Here is a 23669-nt window from a genome sequence, read left to right on the forward strand (position 1 = left end):
TGGAGGACACTGAGTTTGGATACAAGTGCAACTACTAAATAAGAGCATGGATTTTTGTCATCAGACAGCTCTGTTGTGAATCCTAGTTCTACCACTTAGTAGTTACAGGACTATGATGACTAATTTTGTGTGTCAACTTGACTGGACTATGGGGTACCAAAATATCTAGTCAAACAATATTCTGGGTGTTCCTGTGAGGGTGCTTCTGGAATAGATCAACATTTAGATTATCAGACTGAGTAAAGCAGTTTGCCATCGCTAACATGAGTATGCCTCAACCAATCCGTTGAAGGCCTGAATAGAATAATAGACTGACCCTCAGGCCAGTAAAAGGGGGTGAAAAGCATCAACATACTAGAGATTTTGAAGAATTTCTATAAGATATAATGTATGAAATCATAGTGATAGGTAGGTTAGGGTGGAAATGACAGAGTGGAGTAGTTCTGAAAGAGGTGGTAAGGCCTACAAAACATAAAAAGTACGCTGACCCCTGGCCAAGCACACACAAAGAATGTTTCAGGGAAGATAGGACTTTTTTTCTTGTGATTCCAAAGGGGTTGTGGGCTGAATCAACAGTTATGGAGATTAGCATACTTAAAAAAGGTAAAAACTTCCTGATATGGTGCCTGGAAACCTAGGGAAGAATCCTCCTTATCTGGTTATTAGAGAAGCGCCTGGCCTGTCTGCTTATTTATTCTGAGCAAAGCACACTAATAAGTAAATCCTACCTACCTACCAAAAAACTCCCCATAAATATTCTTTCCATTTAGGGTAAAGATTTGCTATGGAATCAAGAAAAAAACCTATTCCAATAATCTATATTATTCAACTGGTCATATATTAACATCATGGACATCCAAGGATCACCAACATTTAAGGAAACCACAAGAATGAAAAAGGCCCATGATGAAAAAAAGAACAAACAACTCTAGAGATAACAGGTAATTCGAGGGAAAAAGAAAGAAAAAGAATTCTAATTAACATCTTCAGAAAAACTGGATATTGTACCTACAAAACAAGAAGCGTATGAAAGAATAGAATTAAAAGAACAAAGAGTATAGTTTAAAGAAATTTAATAGAATGCCTATCCACCACCATCTCCCCCGCCCCCGCCCTGCAACATACAGAAAAACTTGAAAAGTTGGAACAAAAGTTGAAGAAATACAGAGTAATAACCCAGTGTGGGTGATAATTTCTTTCAAAATAGTACAGGAAAAGAGACTCCTCTGTCCTCTCCAACACACACACACACACGAGGAAAAAATAATGGAAAGGACCCAGACAATACAGAGCAGAAGAAAAAAATATATATATTACTAAGTACATCTTTGATCTAGAGTAGAAGTTGTCAAACTTGGGCCAACAAGCCAAATCCTGCCAGCACCACTTTAGCAATTAAGGTTTTACTGTAATACAGAATGCTTATATGTTTACATGTTCTCTGTGGCTGCTTTCCTACTAACTACAACAGCAGAGTTAAGTTGCAACAGGGACCATATGGTGTGCAAAGCCTAAAATATTTACCATTTGGTCTTTTACAGAAACATTTGTCGAATCTTGATCTATAGCTATGCTGTCCAATATAGTAGCAACTAGCCAAATGCAGTGTTTAAATTTAAATAATAAAATTAAAACTTCAGTTCCTCAGTCATGTCAACCACACTGTAAGTGCCCAACAGCCATATGTATTTAATGGTTATTGTACTGGACACTGTAGGCATAGAACATTTCCATCAACAGAAGAAATTCTGCTGGACATGGCTTATTTGGAAATTACTACAATAGATTACTAGAACTGTATTTTAATTATTGCTTTAAAAAGTACTATAGTGAAAAAATAAACATATAGGTAAGAGAAGCAGGAAGAAAGATTAAATTCAGAAAAAGATAAATTAATAATGTTAGAAATGGAAATCATTAATGCATAAACCTAAGATGTCATTCTATGAAAATACCTTTAATATATATATATATATATATATATATATATATATATATATATATATTTTTTTTTTTTTTTTTTTTTTTTTTTTTTTTTTAAATAATGCTTCAGGGGCACCTGGGTGGCTCAGTCAGTTAAGCATCCAACTTCAGCTCAGGTCATGTTCTCGCAGTCTGTGAGTTCAAGTCCCAGGTCAGGCTCTGGGCTGACAGCTCAGAGCCTGGAGCCTGCTTTGGATTCTGTGTCTCCATCTCTCTCTGCCCCTCCCCCACACATGCTCTGTGTCTCTCTCTGTCTCTCAAAAATGAATAAATATTACAATTTTCTTTAAAATAATGCTTCAAAGTTATTCAGAGAAAAGAAAATCCAAATATATAGCATTACAAATAAGTTAGTAAATGTCATCACAGATATAGAAGGGATTATAAAAGAATTCAATGTAGGGAATGCAAATAATGCTATCAAACTTGAAAGTAATAAAAAAAGTGTTTCCTAAGACAAAATAATTCAAAGAAAGGTAAAATATGGAACGAGTCATGAATAAAAAGTTTTAAAAAGTTGTATAATAGATGGCTCCAATTTAGTTCTGAGTTAACAAGGAAAATGTTTGCTACGAATTTTAATTTTCATCTTATACTGCAAGAAACTTCATATCCAGTATATAAAGTATAAACATATTTCATACCCAGACTCTTAAACTAGAAAACAGTAGTCAAAATAACATATTTCCCTCTGTTAACACTACTCATTGGGCCAAGAATTATATATTTCTTTAGAGGGGAGCTTTACTAGTCTTTGAGACCCTCCATGCAAAATCAGATATGATGTAAGAAGCTTCAAATAGAATGGTTTTAAATATGTGGCCTTTCCCTGGGTTTCCATAATTATTCATAGTGAAGATGAACTGATCACACCTCATCAGAAATGTCCAGGACAATTAGAACAACAAATGGGTTCAGATTAGCACAACAGTTTTATGCCTATGAGATTCCTCAAAGGTAACACACGAAAGGAGCACCTGGCACCAGTCACCAGTTGTTCAATTCCTTATTTGGGCTTTCTTGAAGAATAGTCCCAGTTTATCCTGCTCTAGAATTTCTTTTACTTTTATCACTGAAAATTGTTAGTGTTCTAGTGTTTACCACTAAAAATGTCTTGTTTACCTTTACAGATACATTTACTTGACAAATCTCCTTGAACTAAAACATGTTTACCTTCTGACACATTTACCCTACTACACTGAATATTCCAACATAGGAGTATACAATGGATTTTTAAATTTTAATTTTAAACTCCCCCAGTTTTCTGTTTATATTTAAATATCCACTAAAAGCGGGATGAACATAAGTACTCATGTGCTCTGGACAGTTCCAGATTATACCTGCTTTCCTTGCATCCAGTATAATGTGTTATTTTGGCATTCTTAAAATTTCCTAAAAAATTCATGGGTCAGTGAGGAAATCAAACCAAAAAAGTTGAAAATATATTGAAATAAATGCTTATGAAAACATAAAATATTAAAGTTGTAGGATGCAGCGAAAGCAGTATTTAGAGAAATTACACTCTTAACTATAAACAGTATATTAGAAAAGAAGAAAGGAAGAAAATCAATGAATTAAGCTTTTATCACAAGGGGGAAAACCAAAATCTCAGCAAATCAAAACCAATAAATGTAGAAAACAGATAAAAATAAAAAGCAGTAATTGACATAGTAAAAAGTGAACATAAAACAGAAAAAAAATTAAGCCCAAAAGTTGGATTTTTGGGAAAAGAATAAAAATGAAAAATCTCTAGCAATCCTAACTATGAAAAAAGGAAGAAACACAAATAATATTAGCAATTATAGTCATTAAAAACGTAGTAAGAACTGCTTCTAGTATGGTGAAGTACACTTATAACAAACTCTTCCCATAGATAACCATAAAAGCAAGACCAAATACAAAAACAATTATCTGAAGGCTCTACAGACTAAATAGAAGCCAAAAGATTTTGCTGACGAGTCAAAGTTGTAAAAGATTGTCACAAAGGTTTCTTATTTTTACAGATTTAGTTTCAGCACAATACAGTATAAGTAGTTAAAAAAGGAAAAAAGTCATCCTGAAAAACCTGAAGTATTGCAAACTAAGCAATGAAATGGGGAAGCCAGAAAAAAAATCTACCTAATCAATGTGATTTTACTTATTGAAAAAGTAATGATTCAATATAGCAGGGAAAGAACTGTCTTTTCAATAAATGGTAGTAGGTCAATAAACTATCTATATAGGAAAAACAAATACACCTTTACTCCTACCTAACACCGAAGGAAAAATAAAATCAATTCCAGCAGATTACAGAAGAAATATCTAGAAGAAACATTGAGATCATCTTTGAAATCCTGGAGTAGGCAAACAGCCATAAAATAAAAAATTGATACATCAGAATATATTCTGACTAAAAATGAAAGACAAAAACATGAAAAGGTAGGGCACTCGGCTGGCTCAATCTGTGGAGCATGCTACTCTTCATCTCGGCATTGTGAGTTAAAAGCCCCATGTTACGGGAAAAGATTACTTAAAAAATAAAATCTTAAAAAAAAAAAAGAAAGAAAAATATGAGGGGCACCTGGGTGACTCAGTCGATTAAGCATCTGACTTTGGCTCAGGTCATGATCTCACAGTCCATGAGTTCAAGCCCCATGTCTGGCTCTGTGCTGACAGCTGAGAGCCTGGAGCCTGCTTCAGATTCTGTGTCTCCTCTGTGCCCCTCCTCCACTCCAGCTTGGTCTCTCCCTCTCTCTCAAAAATAAATAAACATAAAAAAAAAAAAAAGAATATGAAAAGGGAAGTCACAGACTAAGAGAGGAAATTTGTAACACATTTATTCCAAACTGGACTTCTTTCCAAAATATAAAAAGAATCTAAAAATCTAGACAATCCAACAATACTTAAAAAAAAAAAAAAAAAAAATTAGCAAAGACATGACCAGACTCTTCACACAAGAAGTTTATCTAAATGGCCAATAAACATACAAACAGGTGCTCAACTTGATCAGTCAAAATCCAAATGACAATGTCATACCACAACCCTTTCAGAAAGGCTACAGTGAAAAGAAAATATTAAGTGTTGGTAAGGATGACAGGGAACTGAAATTCTCAAACATTCCTGGTAAGAGTGTAAATTGGTACAACCACGTTAGAAAAATATTTGGCCCCAAACAGCAAACTAGCCAAATCCCTTTCAACAGAATGAATAATGAATTGTGATATATTTACACAATACTACAATTTTTTTAATTTTTAATTTTTATTTAAAAAAAATTTTTTTACATATATTTTATTTTTGAAAGACATAGAGCGACAGAGTGCAACTGGGGTAGGGTAGGGGCAGAGAAGAGACAGGGGGACACAGAATCCGAAGCAGGCTCCAGGCTCTGAGCTGTTAGCACAGAGCCTAATGCAGGGCTCAAACTCACATACTGTGAGATCGTGACCTGAGCCGAAGTCGGACGCTTAACCAACTGAGCCACCCAGGTGCCCCAATTTTTTTTTTTTTTAAGTTTATTTGAGAGTAGCAAGCATGGTGGAGGGGCAGAGAAAGAGAGAGAGAGAGAGAGAGAGAGAGAGAGAGAGAAAATCCCAAGCAGGCTCTGCACTGACAGCACAGAGCCCAATTCAGGGATTGAATTTATATGAACCGTGAGATCATGACCTGAGCCAAAATCAAGAGTTGGATGCTGAGCCATCCAGGCATCCCTACACATCACTATAAAGCAATAAATAATCCACATCTGTACACATTAATAGCAATCATTTCACAAATACAGTGTTGAACAAAAGAAGTCAAATAGTGATAGCTTCATTTACATAAAGTACAAAAACAGGTAAAGCAAATCAGGACCATGGTTTCTTTGTGAATGTACTAAAAGGAAGCAAAAAGAGATTATATGGGGTTAAGAACTCACCCTGTGCACACATGATTTTGACATTTATTCATTCAATCATGCTGCCAGAACACCATCAGACCTTGTAGTAAGCCTCTACAAGATCTCTATTAATATGGTTTACCTTCATAGTCACAGTTGTAATATGAACCCTAAGTCTCAAAAACCCACTGAGGTATCCATTTCAGTCATAAGATGCTAGTTGCTTACCATGACCATTAAGTTTTCTGATATACCTTAAATAGGTTGCTACAGTTTTAGAACTGCACTCGAAGACTTCTCAGAATACCAACTTGTTGGAACCCTTGTGAAAATGGTCCTACTATGTGGCAACAAAAGTGATATAGACATTGCTTATGGAAACCTCAGATTGAAATTTTATACAGCTAATTTCATATTAAAGAAGTTTTAGGGTTACAATAAAATTGAGAGAAAAGTACAGAAATTTTCCATATACTCTTGACTCCACACATGTACAGCCTCCCCTATTATCAATATTAGTCACCAGAAAATAGCACATTTTTTTACCAAGGATGAACCTATATTGAGATATTATAATCACCCAAAGTCCACAGCTGATCTTAGGATTCACGTTTGGTGCTGTACATTTCTATGGGTTTGGACAAAAGTATAGTGACATATCCAACAATTATATGGAACATTTTCACTAAAAATCCCCTATGCTCTGTTTATTCATCTTTCCCCACCAAACACTTCTGACAACCACTGATCTTTTTATGGTCTGCACAGTTTTGCTTTTCCAGAATTTCATAGAGTTGGACTAGGTATGTAGCTCTTTCAAATTGGTTTCTTTCACTTAGTAATTTGCATTTAAGGTTCCTCCATGTCTTTTCATAGCTTGATAGCTCATTTGTTTTTACCACTGAATAATATTCCATCGTCCAGAATTTTATTCATCCATTCACTTAATGAAGGACATCTTGGTTGCTTCTAAGTTTTGGCAATTATGAATAAAGCTGCTATAAACAAACATCCATGTGCAAGTATGTATGTGGCTATTTTCAACTCCTTTGGATAAATGCCTAGGTGAATGACTGTTGGAGCATATGGTAAGAGCATGTTCAGTTTTGTAAGAAATCTCCAAATTATCTTCCAAAGTGGCTGTACAATTTTGATTTTCACCAGCAATGTATAAGAGTTCCTGTTGCTCCACATTCTCATCAGCACTTGGTGTTGTCAGTGTTTCAGATTTTGGCCACTTTAATAGGTATGCACTAATATCTCAACGTTGCTTAAATTTCCATTTCTCTGATGACATATGATGTGAAGCATCCTTTCATTTGCTTTTTGTCATTTGTATGTCTTCTTTGGTCAAGTGTATCATAAAGTTTTTGGCCCATTTTTAAATCTGGTTGTTTACTATAGAGTTTTTTTTTAAAGAGTTTATATATTCTGGATAACAATATTTTATCAGGTATATCATTTGCAAATATTTTCTTGAGTATGTAGCTTTTCTTCTCATTCCCTTGACATTGTCTCTCAAAGAGCAAGAGTTTTTAATTTTAATGAACTCAAGGTAATCAATTCCTTCTTTCATGGATATCTTTGGTTTCACATCTAAAAAAGTATCATATATGGGGCGCCTGGGTGGCGCAGTCGGTTAAGCGTCCGACTTCAGCCAGGTCACGATCTCGCGGTCGAGCCCCGCGTCAGGCTCTGGGCTGATGGCTCGGAGCCTGGAGCCTGTTTCCGATTCTGTGTCTCCCTCTCTCTCTGCCCCTCCCCCGTTCATGCTCTGTCTCTCTCTGTCCCAAAAATAAATAAAAAACGTTGAAAAAAAAAAATTAAAAAAAAAAAAAGTATCATATACCCAAGATTGTCTAGTTTTCTCCATGTTATCTTCTAGGAGTTCTATAGTTTTGCATTTTATGTTTAGATATGTGATCTAGTAGAGCTAATTTTTGTGAAGGATGTAAGGTCTGTGCCTAGATTCTAATTTTTCTTTGCTATTTATATGTTCTTCCAGCATCATCTGTTGAAAAGACTATCTTTGCTTCATTATATTACCTTCGCTCATTTGTCAAAGATCAGTTGATTGTAGTTATGTGAGTTTATTTCTGGGTACTCTATTCTGTTCCACTGATCTGTCTATTCTTTTGCCAATTCCACACTGTCTTAATTAGCGTGACTTTGCAGTAAATCTTGAAGTCATGTGGTTTCAGTCCTCCAATTTTGCTATTTGTGTTTGCTATTTTTGGTCTTTTGCCTCTTCATAAGAACTTTAAAATCAGTTTGTCAATATTCATAAAGTAATTTGCTGGGATTTTAATTTGGATTGCATTGAATCTAGAGATTAATTTGGGAAGAACCGACACCTTGACCTTGAGTTTCATACCCATTAACATGGAATATCTATTTTTTTTTGGTTTTTCTTCAATTTTATTCATCAAAGTTTTGTAGTTCTCCTCTTATAGATCTTATAAATATCTTTTTCAGATTTATGCCTAAGTACTTAATTTTTTTGGCTACTAATGTAAATTAGATTGTGTTTTCAATTTCCAATTCCACTCATTCATTGTTGGTATATAGGAGCTGATTTCATTTTGACAGCAAGGAGAGATGGCTTTAATGAGAATGTGTAGGTTGAAGTGAGATTTGAAGGATAAGTAGAAATTAACTAGTGGCCTTTAGGAGGAGGAAAACTTGTGGAGTACAGGAGAATGAATAAATGCTAGAGTAGAGAGAGTAAGGAAATTTACAGAATGATGTGCCTAAAGAGGCAAGTAGAGGGAACTACATGCAAGTGCTTAGTATTGTTTTTATATTATCAGATTTCTATTTAGAAAGGATTAGGATAGCTCTTGAATAAAGAATATACTGCAGGTGAACCATGATGAGGGCTATATGTCCCAGAATGGATTAGAAAGCTATGAAGAAGTAAACTCCATAGGTCTTGGCAATGTAATGGATACGGCAGAATGATGCTTGAAAGAGGACCTGAGTGGGGCACCTGGGTGGCTCAGTCAGTTAAGCGTCAGACTCTGATTTCGGCTCAGGTCATGATCTCACAGTTTGTGAGTTCGAGCCCTGCATGGGGCTCTTCACTGACATTGAGGAGTTTGCTTGGGATTCCCTCCCTTTCTCTCTCTCTGTCTCTCTGCCCCTCCCCTGCTTGCACTCTATCTCTCTCTCAAAATAAATAAACATTAAAAAAAAAAAAAAAAAAAAAAAAAGAGGACCAGAGTGTAAGTGAGGTTACTTGTCTTAGGCAACTAATTCCGTAAATGGTCCTATCATTTACAGAGATACAAAACACAAGAGAAAATTCATTCTTGGGCATTATGAGTTTGAGGTCCCACTAAGATTTTCAAGAAACAGGTAAAGTAAATACCTGAATTTATACTTCTGGAAGTCAGAGAAGCGTTCTGGACTATTTATGTTAATCATTGATATATAAATGGTAACTGAAGTCCTGGGACTGGATAAAAGTAAGAATATGGAATAAAAAGTCAAAATGGTCTTAAGGATTGCAAGATTTAATGGCAGAAAGGAGGGAAAAGAGCTTCTTTTCTTTTACACACCTTAGCCATCGAATTGTCCCTCCTCCTTTCAAAAACTGATCCTTCTCCTATGCTATGATTTCCATTCCTTGTATTTCATTCAGGTCCTTTGCTTTATCAGTTGTCTAGAATTATTTTCCAGTGTCTATTTTCTTTCTCTCTTTAACAAAACTCCTCCCTTAAACCTTTGTCACCTCCCTCTATCCCCCTTCATAGGAAAGCTTTCTAAAATGTAAAATGGTCTACTTTTACAGAATATTCATTTGCCATTCAATTCTAAATATAATTATTTTACTTTTAATTTTACTACTCCATCAAATCTTCCTTTAACAAAATCTGAGAAACATTATTACTAAATCAAATAAACACTTCCCAACTCTTACTTTACTTTCTGTTCCTCTGCCCACTTTTTATTTATTTATTTTACTTTTTTTTTTAATTTATTTTTGAGAGGCAGAGAGAGACAGAGTGTGAGCGGGGGAGGGCCAGAGAGAGAGAGGGAGACACAGAATCCGAAGCAGGCTCCAGGCTCCGAGCTGTCAGCACAGAGCCTGACATGGGGCTTGAACCCACGAACCGTGAGATCATGACCTGAGCCGAAGTTGGACACCCAACCAACTGAGCCACTCAGGCGCCCCAACTGCCCACTTTTTAAATGTTCACGTACCCCAAAGTTTATTCTTGGTTCTTTTTTCTTCTCATCTTAAAGTATATATTTCCTTGGTGACTTTATCCATTCCCTTGAGGTAAACTCCCAACATGTGCTAATTAATTTCAAATCTATATGTTTCATCTAGAGATCCCTCTGTCACATAACCCACGGTGTACTGGACATCTCTAGTTGGATACTACAAGGGTACCTCCAATTAAACATATTCAAAACAGGGGCATCTGGGTTGCTCAGTAGGTTAACCATCTGACTTCGGCTCAGGTCATGATCTCACCATTCCTGAGTTCAAGCCCCGCGTCGGGCTCTGTGCTGACAGCTCAGAGCCTGGGGCCTATTTCATTCAAGATTCTGTGTCTCACTCTCTGTCTCTGCACCCACCCCCCTCGTACTCTGTCTCTCTCTCTCAAAAATAAGCAAACATTAAAAAATTTTTAAACATATTCAAAACAGATTTTAAAAACTCATTTTATTATCTCCCATTCTGTACAACAACTAACATGAGAAGTACAAAATTCTGCTGTTTTCCTTTATTCTTGATCCTCTGTTATTCACAAACCCGTTCAAAGCAGAAACCTGTTAGTCATCTTTGATTCCTCCTGTCAACTTTCCTTGGTCATATCAATTCTACTCCTCATAGTAATCTCTAATTCATTTCATGTTTTTTATCCCAATCGATTCTCTTCTAGTATACTCTTAGCCAAAACACAATGAAATATGATCATCATGCTAACACTTTACTTAAAATTTTTAAGTGATTTCCCATTTCCCATTATTTTTACAAAAAATAAGAACCACAACCTTAAAAAAAAAATCAATTAGACCTTTGTCTAACTTCTCCAGTCTCTTCTTAGCACTCTGTATAAATCATGAGAACTAACCTGCACAGAAGCAATGGGTGCAGATTTATTGAAGAAAGTCTCTGCATTCTCTGTAATGGCTTTCATTGTCTATAATGCCCTTATCTCTTACACATCCTTCATCCACACAGGTTAAACTTCCTTTTCAGTAGAAACTTCCCACAGCCCCCCTCTCTCAGTCCAAGTTAGGTAACCTGCATTTGTCCTCCAAGGATTTATAATATACTTTACTATCCTATTTACCCACTTTCCTTCCACAACTCAAGGAGAAAAGAAACTATTCTTTCTCCTATAACCTGAATGCTTAGCCTACTGCCTGGGATTTAGTATGTGCTCAATAAACAATTGTTAATTAAGTTGTTATTAATCATTATTAACACCACACCTAAACATATTCTTTTAACTCTTCCCTTCCACAAATACCTCATTTATTCCAATGTTTTATACACAACTCTACATACTGGTAAATTCAAGATTTTGCTTTGAGGGCAAAAGTTTTGTCTTCATCAAAAAAAAAAATTAAGACAGATTAATTTATTCTATGATCATGTTATATGAAAGATACAGCCTCATTTCAAGAATGGCTTTGTGTGCATATATACGGCATGCTTTCCTAATTATAAAGTTGAAAAACAATTCTTCATTTCTAGTAATAAGATAAAGCATCATACCATTGCCTTTAAAAAACTAAAGGGTGAAGTAAATGGAGTAGAAAATAAGGGAATATGTAGTAAAGAAGCCCATAAACATTCAATATTAGTAGTATTTCAAAGTTTTCAGAGCAGCAAAAATATCCAAGAAGTTTCCATTTGATATTAGACTGCTTTGTTCCTTTTGTTTTGGCCTTCTTAGTACTTATTCACCACAGGAAAATATTAGCGCCAATTGTCCAATGTGTTCACTTCAACTGCTATGCTGTTTTCTACATGTTAATCTTGTATCCCCAAATGAGAACATTTTTACTTCAATAGGCCTAAAATGACATATTAGGTCTAAGCAGAAAGCAAGCACTCAACAGCTATTTATTGAATAATTTAGATTACAAATATATACTGATGAAAGAGTCTAAATGAAAGCATCTAAACCTTGATCAAGCTTTCCAGCTGATATATTATTAAAGAGTAAGGTGGTTTGTTTTGTAGTCTTAACATTTTACTTTAAAAACAAAAACAAAACCCACCAGCCACTATTTCACAATACTAACTGCAATTTATCAAACAGAACAGGCCAAAAAGTTTTAACAAGTCACTGCGATTTAAGACAATCCTATGGCAAGAATTTCAGTGAGGTTGGATATATTTTTAAAGTATCATAGATCACTGTCAAAACCAATAATCTAGTAATGCAGGCAAGATTTGGGAGTCTATTTTAGTTTAGTCATTTGTCAATCGTGAATACCTTAAAAATCACTCCTCTAACCAGCTCAGTTTTGAGAAAAATTTTAAATCCAAAGACACATCTCTAAATCACATCTTTTTTCAGCACATAAAATTCTAATAAAAAAGCTCTCAATTCAGAGTTCACAAATCACTAGAAAAAGAAAGTACATACACATCCAATACTCACCAGGTTGTTTTTTTTGGGGGGGGGGGGGGGGGGGGGAAGAGACTTAAAGTATTTTCTGTTATTTGCAGCTGCCTTAACAGCAAATGACAATTAAATGTGTGAACAAGGTTGTCAGAGTAACACTTGTCATTCACACTACTTATGGAAACGCGCCCCAAGACTTCCAGAAGCACTAATTAAAATTAACGAAAGCTTCTCACGGGGACTTGTCAGAGAAGTACATTTTGTCATTTGTTGTTTGAAACAGGAACACCAAATCGCCTCAAAGCTCAAGAGTTTTCCCCTTAAGGTCTAAATCCAACCCACCTCCCTGGCATCGGCACTGATGAACTGAGCCCAGATGCTGAGCAAGCAACTCATTAAGAGTTCCAATTCCAATTTCTTCAATGTAACACAACCATCCCAAGAAAGAAAAAAAAGAAAGAAAAAGGAAAAAAACAATCCTGATGTTAAAGGCGGTATGAATTTTCTTTCAGAAATCAGAAGAGAAAGAGGCGAGGGAAAATATCTTTTCTCTTTACCAAGGAGCGGTGAAAGGTGCAATTTCCCACTGGTAGTTTCTAGATATATCGCTCCTCTACTAGCCTTTTCTTTAACTCAGAGAGAATACTCAAAACGAGAAAAATTTTGAACACGACCCACCTCTATCCCCAAAGAACCAAGGTAGACTCACCCAGGACTCAGGTGGGCCTTTCTCACCTGGGCCCCAGAAAAGTCCGCCGTCCCCACGTAGAGCTCACTTTTCAGCAATCCTCCTTGCGATTGGTTGACTGGAAAGAGAAATCTCAATCCTATTGGCCACGAGAGCCGTAATACTGGGCAAGGAGGCGGGAGTTTGGGACTGGCTCTGACAGGCCCGCTGCTTGAGTTCCCAGAGTTCCTATTGGGTCAACGCGGGAAGCTCCAAGATGGCGGCAGTGGCGACTTGCGGCACCGGCGCTGGGAGTACTGGATCTATGGTGGCGGCAGGCGGCAAGAACAACGTCACCAGTTTCCAGAGGAGGGGTCCTAGAGCCAGCGGTTCTGACAGCAGCTATTCTCGACTGGTGTCCATCGCGGGCACACGACCGTCGGTACGGAATGGACAGCTGCTGGTATCAACTGGGCTCCCAGCCCTGGACCAGCTCTTAGGTCGGTTCAGAACGGAGATTTGGGTTTAGGGAGGGCACCTGCCGGGGAAGCCGCCCTAACCTCACGTCTCTCTCTCCCCCTCAGCCTTCGGACGTGGAGAGGATAGTCCGGTCTGATAGTGACGGAGGGGAGGAAGGGTTACACTGAGACTTCTAAATGCTGTTACTGCTCCCACTTTCTACTGTGGTTCTGGCCCACCAACCTTTTTTAGGTTACGACGGGATCCCTACATGTTTTTTGTTTGTTTGTTTTCTTGAAATGCTGCCTAATAAGGGGGAATCATTAATACTTGGGGACGGTTTGGCCTTCATCTCTAGGATCCCCTCCTGGCCTCTGATTGCACCCTTCTGTCAACCCTAGGTAGTTCGTGGTTTGGCCTAACCTACAAAAGTTTGTATCATTGTGAGAGATGAGCTTCATTTGAAAATGCTGGGGAAAAAAAAAAAAAAGTAACTTCCCTTCTTTCACCGCCAGGCTGCTTATCTCCTGGTTCTGAATCTTTAAACAAACTGGACTGGCTTTTAAGGGAATGGATGTTAAAGGCTTATGTGGATTCAAAGGAGTTAAATCCTGTTGTTGATATTGACGGTCATACTAGTGTCTGCGTTAAATATATGTATATAAATTTTTGTTAATTTTTTTCTCTATATATTTTGCCTCCCAGAGTTAAACTCCAAAGATACGTTTAAGGTTAATTCATATTTTAATGAGAAAAATCCAGTTCTTAGGTCTTCCTGTAAAATCTGTAATTTTTCATGAGAAGCCTACTGAAGAGTAGCTTGTTTCATAACTATTATGTTGCAGAGATTGACCACATTAGATTGGTAGGACAGAGCTGCTGTGTTAAGAGCTTGTAAATTAGTTAATACCTGTTAGAATGTTTCTTCATTAAAATTGGTCTATGTTTATATTTCATAACTTCTATATAGTATGTGATATGTGTCAGTTAAATCTTGTACACTTTCATAAAATATTATAAATGACGTTGCTGGTTCTTGTACTTCACTTGACATTTCTCTATTTTTTACCCTTCAAGGTACACTTTTCAGGTAGGTTTAGTGCAAAGGAAATTGACAAGGCAAGCAAACTGTGAGAAAGAGTGTGGCTTCTTGTCTCTGTTATTTCACGTCCTTAACTGGATCCTGGTTATTTCTACATAAATTTAAGTATTTTCACTTAATTGTTTTAAGTCCGTTGCCTTCCTCAATTTCATGGTACTAAAAACAAATGATTCAAAATATCTAGTTAGCAAATATTTATCTCACCTTTTTCCCTGGTGAATTTTACCTGGTGTTGTCCTATATTTGAACTGAAAGCTTGAAAGCTGTTCTTAGTCCTTGCCTTTTTTTTTTTTTTTTTTTTTTTAAATTCAGTGGAGATCTGTAACTTCATTCACTTGATCCTGAAGCTATTCAAACAAAAAGGTCACATTTCTGACATTATACCTTCAGTTTCTCATTAGAATAACAAAATGCCTAGCACAGTTCCTGGCATATAGTTGATTCTCATTAAGGTCTTGACTGAAAGAAAAATAATGCGTTAAAAAAAAAAAAAAATACCTGGACAAGAGATTCTGAAACATGTAGGTTGAGTTATGTGTTTGAGCTCTAAAAACAGACACAAATGCAGTGATGTGAACAGAGTCATAAAACTAGAGACCGTCTATCTAGGCTGATCTTTGGGCTTCAAATTTAGTGTTCACTATGCTACAGCTGTCTCAAATTTTTGAGAACTCTTAAGTGGCTTTAAGCATTCATCAAACCTAAGACTAATGATTTAAGTATGTGTCTTAAAGCACCCACCAAAAAGTTAACCCAAAGCACCTTCCTTATGTGTTTCTACAATGATATAAACTTGAACTATAATTTAAAAATCTTCCAGATTTGCTTGAGGGAGACCCTAGTATTTGACTGTAATAAGCTTATGCTGAAAATTGGTGTTCATTAAGATAATTGAAATAGGTATCAGTTTTTGGATATTTTGAAATATATTTTGCATGTATACAGTTAATTCTCAAAGAGCACAGAAGTTGAAGAGGTTGTTATTATAGAAGTTAGTACATTTGGAATAATAAATATGTCTAGAAGTATTTTGTTAACTTCTTAATGGCGTTTTTGTATTTTGATTTTTTTATTTTGTATAGCTCTGTAGAGCAAATCCATTACATTTGTTTTACATTAAAATATTATTTGGAAGTGAAACATTTGGCTGCTTATGTGTATATACATAAATATAAGTAATTAGATTATATTGTTATTCTAAAATATTATTTGACTCAGATTGTGACAAGCCTAATATAACCGTATTGTGACAAAATATAATGATAGTAGGATGTTATGATACCAGAATGGTGAAACTGTGCTATAACATTGTATTTATTGCCTAAATGTATTTTGTGGTTACTGTGTAACAAGTAAATATTGTATTGTCACTGCCATGCAGTGCAGTGATTTTTACTACTGCCACTGTGATGTCAATGTAATTTTAAGCATAGATGCAAAATATATTTAAATGTATATTGGAATATATTACACAGGCAAATTGAATGTTGGTCTTTTGAACATACGCTGATATTTCTATTCATATTCCCAAGTGCTTTATAAATTTGAGGATTCCCCGTATCAACATCTTTTAAATGTGATCTAATCATATTAAATACTTTTGTTATGACAACTTAAATTTTGTTAGATATTGACATACATTTTCCAACTTGGCCACATTGAAATTTTTTCAAATTCTAAGATTTCCTAACCCAGGCTCCCAGCCTTGCCTTTCCAGGACATTTATGTTGTTATACGAGGACACTATATGTAAATATTTCATTTTTCTTCTTCTGAAGATTGCCAAAAAGTTTACAGTAGGTGAAGGATTCTGGCAGGATTTCTTTTTTTCTAGAATAAAAAATATAGCTCATCCTAGGATCATATTGTCTAACCTGGAGGAATTTTCCCCAATCCCATCCTTCAAAAGGATACTTGAAGAAAGAGTGATTTCCCAGGTTTGACTGGCTTAAAATTTATGTGCTGTTTGGAACTTACTTAGTTTTGACAGTCAAGTGAATAGAAGATAGGGATTTGGGATAAATAATTGTTCAGGAAGAACACTCCAAAGAAGCCTGATGGTTGCTGCCATTTTCAACACTAATGTCAAAAAGTAAAAATACTGGTGGGCTTATTTCCTTTGCACCACAGTGTCTTAATATAGAGTGTGAAATGTACTTTGAGTTTGGACTGTATATTAAAAATAATCCTGGTTATGATAGTTTAGCAACTGATATCTGTACATTTAAGGGAAATGTAGCTTATTCCTTTGTATTGTTATATAAAATTGTTTCATATAATTTAAACTACAGAACCATTCTCACTGTTAGTAGCTTTTTCTATTTTGTTTCCCATATTTGCCCAGCTAATAGTTTTGATAATCAAGAATTGTCAGGATATTTACTACCTCCTAGTGACAGATGAAAAAGTTGAATTGTTAACAAAATAAACTGCAATTTAATTTGAGGTATGGCATTAAGTAGTTAAGGACATTGCTATGAACCAAGGAAAGAATATGAACTTTTTGTGCATTGTATTTTCCCTAAAATGACCTTCTATGATTTTATACAAAACTATTCCTTTATAGAAGATACTAGAAAGAACTGATATAAATCGTTGTCTTTCCTGACTTTTTGTTCTGTTCCCTTTTACTTCCTGTAACTGAAAAAAGGAGATGTCTTTGTAAGATTTCACTTCTGGGCCTTCTTGTCCCAATATATTAATTTGACCTTGCTTACCCAGAATTTATAGCTTAATTAGAGATTTGTTTTGGGAAGTGTATGGGGATTGAATTTTCTACCTTTAAAATCATTTTCTGGGGTCCCTGGCGAGCTCAGTTGGTAGAGCATGTGACTTTTGATCTCAGGGTTGTGAGTTCAAGCCCCACATTGGACATGGAGCCTACTTAAAAAAAAAAAAAAAAAATTGTAGGAGTGCCTGGGTGGCTCAGTCGGTTAAGCATAGACTCTTGATTTCTGCTCAGGTCTTGATCTCAAGGTTGGTGGGATTGAGACCTATATGGGGCTTCACACTGTCAGAGCCTGCTTGGAATTCTCTCTTCCTACTACTCCCCCACACATGCACATGCCCTCAAAATAAATAGACATTTAAAAAACAAAAGTTATAAAAATTAAAATTTTAAATCATTTGCTAATTATTCACATGAATAAAAAACAACGTATTTTAAAAATCATAAAATTTCAAGATAATTGTCAAGATCTTAAATTTTCTGGTAATGTTTTCTAAAGTATTAGATTTTTTCCTAGTTTTAAGACAAAATGCTGTGTCATTTTTAAAATTTAAAACCTTGAAATTAACACTGTAAAAGAATCCTCAAGCTTTCAAACTCATTATCTTACATGTTAATAAACTATTCTACCTGTATTTTTAGTAAGCTGGAAATACATAGACTTATTAAGGAAATCCATAAGTAAAACCAAGAGTTTATTTGCTTAGTGACTTCAATGTGATGATTGCTCTGAGATCTGATTAAAAGAGAGAGGAGGCAATAAACAAGACCATTTCACTCCTTATGTTTCATCACAGAAATAAGATGATTGCTTCCTTCCTGTTACTTACCTGTCAAACATTTTAGTGAACTATTGGGAAAAGATAGTCTATTTTAATTGGGAACTATTAATGTGAAATCTGTGTTCCTTTTCAAATAAAATTACTAATGGATATTTGCATTTAAACATATAGTAAAACGAGCTTTGGTTCAATGTAGCATGTCAAGATAGCCTGTCATGGTTGGTTGCTTAAGCTTTGGATTTTTTGATGAAGGCATAGCTACAAACTTGCTCAAACTTACGTCAGAACCTCAGTGTATCAAGTGAGGTATATCAAAATACCTTATATAAACAGGTATTTTAGGGAAATGTAAGGTCTTGTCACACTGAAATTTGGAAGAACAGAGGAACATTGCTGCTATATGTGTGTGTATATGTCCATATCAAATCCTTTCACCTCATACACACACAATAAAAGTTTGAATTTTAAAACAGTAATAAGGTGGCTTCATCTTATTACCCATAACCAACCTTCAAAATGACCAAACTTTACCTGAGCCCTCCAAATTTGAATCTAGTAAATTTACATAATAGAACCCTTTAGAAAAAAAAAATTACCTTTTTAAAACAACTTTTTTTTTTAATTTTAGAGAGACAGAACGTGAGTTGGGGAGAGAAGCAGAGAGAGAGAGAGAGAGAAAATCTTGAGCAGGACCCACGCCCATGGTGGAGCCCAGTGCAGGGCTCAATCTCAGGACCCTGAGGTCATGACTTGAGCCGAAATCCAGAGTTGGATGCTTAACCGACTAAGCCACCCAGGGGCCCCAAAACTTCCTTTTTGTAAGAGAAGTTCTGATAGTATATTAAGATAATTGGTTAAAGTCATTAAAATGTCCTCATTTTATGTTGTTTTAAGTAATGTTCAAAATTTCCAAACATAGAATTTTAATATACATGAGATTTTAAGATTTAATTGGGTGGCATTTCCTGAATTGTCAGAAACAGTGGATTACTTGAATCATTCTTACAGAAAATTGCCTTCTTAGCATACACTCATTTGTGATGCTTTGTATAATGCTTTGCTTAACTAATTCATCAATGGGAAGTATTCTTACTAAGTCTTATTACTATAGTGATCACTATCACATAATGAGAAATCTTTAGTGATTTGTTTTAATTAGAAAATAATGGCCAGAATGGTAACAGCTATTGCTGAATACCTCTCTGAGCCAGACACTTGAGAACTAGGTATCACTTCATTTACTCAGGAAACTGTTCCTTGATCTGTTCTTATCACACTGTGAATAACATTCACACACAAAAAAAATCTTTAATTCTATAACTATTCCAATTGTATACCTTACATAAATTCTTACTTTGAGGTGACATGAATGTAGACCCAGGGATGTTTAGGTTAGAAACCTAAATCTTTCCTATAAGAAATAAGTTATGGAAAGAAAAGCAGCTAACTTTTATAGTATCTCCTCTAGACTAGACTGCAGTCTGCTATATCCATCTATTCATCTTAAATATACACACAATGATGATTAGTATACAAATGCTTGTTTTTTCATGTACGGGAAAGTACAGAAATAAGCAATTAGAAAGTAAAATGCTCCACATGGATCAAAACATCAGTGGTAGTCTAGATGTAGCACAAACTTTGTAAAAGTAAACATTGAGCCTAATCTTAGAGAAGATCTTTTGTTTCTCCGATCCTTCATGGTTGTTAACCTGTATATTTCAATTTACGTGAAACTTTTATTTGGAACAACATTTGAAGTTATCCTATGTAGTCTGGTGTGACTTCAAATGCTGTCATGAAAGAACATATCTAAATGTGAAATTAAAATATAGATTTAGTCTATAACAAATCCTTCTAAACATAAAAATGTATAGATTACTACTTTCTTCTTTTTAAAATCTTCTTAACAACTTGAAATGTTCTACCTATAGTCATCAAGTCACCAAAGTCACCAAGTGTTGCATTGTATCATATGTTCATGTATTTGACCAAATTTCACATTCGTTGAAACATAACATTTATGCATATTTGCAAGGTCAAAATGTAAACACTATCAAGGGAACTTTTCATACTAAGTTTTTCTATATAATGTTTGCCACTACAAAATTTGTTGGGGGAAGAGTTCTTTATTGGTATTCTGTTTCTTTCCCAGTTTTATGCACCAAAACCAAAAAACACATGTAGGATTGACTTCAATTGTCCACCAGTTTTGACTAGTTTCTTTTTTAATTACTTGAAATATATTTCATTCTTTGAAATACACATTTTATTCTTTGTAAGTGAATTTGCTAGTATAATTTGTAACATTAATTGCAAATAGTGATACTTTTACAAATATTTTTACCAATGTTTCACAAGATATTTGTACTCAAATGTCTTTTTACTGTAGTTCTAGTCTCCTAAAATTTGATTTTAAATTGATTTTTGATGAAATCCCTATTTAAGTTCTATGCTCAGGATCATATTACCCTAATTCAGATATTCAAAACAACATTTCCTTCAAGTATTAAAAATGTATTTTATGATTGTGACCTTTTTGTTTGAAATACAAAAGTATTGTTCATTTTAAATTCTAAATGTATTTAAGAGTATGCACAGTCTTTGCGTATATTATTCATAATGAAAAAAATTAGCTTAATTATCAGGGTTATTTTCCCCCAAGGCTTACTAAATGTGAGGGTAAATAATAAAGTGGAATTTCTATTATAATAACCTTTCTTTTTTATGTTGTACTTCTGTAGTATTAAGTTACTGTGAACATTTAGGTCTCGGCTATTGAGTTAATTTATTAACAAGTGCTAAATATAACATTACTGGAACATGTAACTGCAGTTATATTGAATGCTACATGGTCCAATCACTGGAGAAAGGAGGATAGTACAGTATATTATGAAAGTAATTGTAATGTGTAGTGTGTAATTACATATAATATGTAATTATTTCATAATAGCACCTTAAAGTATTGCAAAGGTAATTAAAATGTTGTTCTCATCTGCAATTTTAAAGTTACTGAAGTAGCAGTTCTTGATAAAGCTTAACTTTTATGCTAAAGATAATGTGTATAAAAAGGTAGCTAGATTAATTTTCTTCTTTGTTTTGTTTCACTTCCAGGTGGAGGTTTGGCCGTCGGAACAGTTCTTCTAATTGGTTAGTATGGCATACACACTTTGTTCTTCCTAATCAGAGTTTTGTGTTGTGCATAATGATTTTATGGGTTTGCGTATTCTGATATTAAATATATCACTTTCTATAAGAATTAAGGTAAATTAGAGAGGAAATGCCTTAAGTTTTAATTTAAATTCAAATGTTGATCTGAACTTGAAATAAATGAAGCAAGTATATCTGACAATATAGCTCTTATAATTTAAAAATGTTCACAGTGCATTGTCCTCCATTTTTTTAAAAAAAAGCTAAGATCATTGCCAATTGTTTTTTTGTTTTGTTTTGTTTTGTTTTGGAGAATCTCTGTATTTGTATTTACAGTGGAATTAAAACAGTTGATTAGTTTGAGAAGTTGATGTACCAATAAGTCCATTGTATATATATCATACATTTTTATCATTTTCTTCTTATTGAAAGAAAAGTAACAGACCAATAAATCATATTTTGTTCATCTTTAAGCACCAATGGTTCTTATTGAATTATACATACATAATCCCATTTGCCTTATTGTTTAGTTTAGATCATAGAATCTTGGAATTGAAATAAACCTTGGCAGTTACGTAGTCAAAGCTCCCATCTAGCTACAAATCACTTTTCCATCTAGACACAAATCACTTTTCCATCATCCTTGACAGTAGCAAACACCATTTGAATATAGATTATATAGTTTAAAGGGCTCATTACTTCACAAAAGAATGCATTCTTTTTTTTTCAATATATGAAATTTATTGTCAAATTGGTTTCCATACAACACCCAGTGCTCATCCCAAAAGGTGCCCTCCTCGATACCCATCCCCCACCCTCCCCCCCCCCCCCACCCCCCATCAACCCTCAGTTTGTTCTCAGTTTTTAACAGTCTCTTATGCTTTGGCTCTCTCCCACTCTAACCTCTTTTTTTTTTTTTTTTTTTTTTTTTTTTCCTTCCCCTCCCCCATGGGTTTCTGTTGTGTTTCTCAGGATCCACATAAGAGTGAAACCATATGGTATCTGTCTTTCTCTGTATGGCTTATTTCACTTAGCATCACACTCTCCAGTTCCATCCATGTTGCTACAAAGGGCCATATTTCATTCTTTCTCATTGCCACGTAGTACTCCATTGTGTATATAAACCACAATTTCTTTATCCATTCATCAGTTGATGGACATTTAGGCTCTTTCCATAATTTGGCTATTGTTGAGAGTGCTGCTATAAACATTGGGGTACAAGTGCCCCTATGCATCAGTACTCCTGTATCCCTTGGGTAAATTCCTAGCAGTGCTATTGCTGGGTCATAGGGTAGGTCTATTTTTAATTTTCTGAGGAACCTCCACACTGTTTTCCAGAGCGGCTGCACCAATTTGCATTCCCACCAACAGTGTAAGAGGGTTCCCGTTTCTCCACATCCTCTCCAGCATCTATAGTCTTCTGATTTGTTCATTTTGGCCACTCTGGCGTGAGGTGATATCTGAGTGTGGTTTTGATTTGTATTTCCCTGATGAGGAGCGACGTTGAGCATCTTTTAATGTGCCTGTTGGCCATCCGGTTGTCTTCTTTAGAGAAGTGTCTATTCATGTTTTCTGCCCATTTCTTCACTGGGTTATTTGTTTTTCGGGTGTGGAGTTTGGTGAGCTCTTTATAGATTTTGGATACTAGCGCTTTGTCTGATATGTCATTTGCAAATATCTTTTCCCATTCCGTTGGTTGCTTTTTAGTTCTGTTGGTTGTTTCCTTTGCTGTGCAGAAGCTTTTTATCTCAAAAGAATACATTCTTGTTGAAAATGCTATAATGTTTTAGAAAGTTCTTCATATTAATGTTGAACCCGTATAATTTAACAGATTTGTTGTTCCTAATTTTGTCCTCTGGCATAATACAGAATTAATTTATGTACTTTTTCATGTGACACTCTTAAAATACTTGAAAGTAACTATTTTATCGCCTCAGATCTTCTCTCAATGAAATAGACAGTTTCTTAATCTGCTTTTTATGTGTTGTAGTTTTCATTCCTCAGTCTCCTGGTATGTTCTTTTGTCGCACCTTTCAGTCAGCACCATCTCTTCAACTATGCTCAGAACTGAATACAATATTCCAAATTTAGTGTGACCTATATTCAGCACATTGAGACTATCAAATGTGATAATCCAGATAGAATTATTATTTCTAGGCCCAATAAAGTTGCTTTATATTCATTGGCTTCTCTTAAGGTAGCAATGAAATGTGTTAAGTATTTTAGAAAACTCTGCTCCAGGAATGACTAAAAATGCAAAATGGTTGTGGGGCGCCTGGGTGGCTCAGTCGGTTAAACATCCGACTTTGGCTCAGGTCATGATCTTGCAGTTCACAAGTTCAA

At 35.1% G+C, this 23669-nt stretch overlaps 2 protein-coding genes across 8 annotated transcripts in view; one reads left to right on the plus strand and one right to left on the minus strand.

The window, feature by feature from the left end:
- Positions 1-13200, minus strand: part of IMMP1L (inner mitochondrial membrane peptidase subunit 1) — an 82484-nt gene extending 69284 nt beyond the window's left edge. For 2 of the 6 annotated variants that reach the window (XM_042904482.1, XM_042904479.1), the window contains exon 1: positions 13148-13199. The gene's annotated coding sequence lies outside the window, so the exon portion shown is untranslated. Of the gene's footprint in view, positions 1-13116 lie in introns of all 6 variants that reach the window. The other 4 variants (XM_042904484.1, XM_042904485.1, XM_042904483.1 and 1 more) reach the window with 4 other exon arrangements.
- A 137-nt stretch (positions 13201-13337) lies between these two features.
- The window catches only part of ELP4 (elongator acetyltransferase complex subunit 4), a 242706-nt gene continuing 232374 nt past the window's right edge, over positions 13338-23669 (plus strand). For both annotated transcript variants that reach the window (XM_042903923.1, XM_042903924.1), the window contains exons 1-2: positions 13338-13605; positions 21291-21326. In XM_042903923.1, the coding sequence (XP_042759857.1) occupies positions 13383-13605; positions 21291-21326 (259 nt within the window). In that variant the 5' untranslated portion in view covers positions 13338-13382. The remainder of the gene's footprint in view (positions 13606-21290; positions 21327-23669) is intronic.

Source organism: Panthera leo, chromosome D1 (genome assembly GCF_018350215.1).
Source record: "Panthera leo isolate Ple1 chromosome D1, P.leo_Ple1_pat1.1, whole genome shotgun sequence".
NCBI classification, from domain to species: Eukaryota; Metazoa; Chordata; class Mammalia; order Carnivora; family Felidae; genus Panthera; species Panthera leo.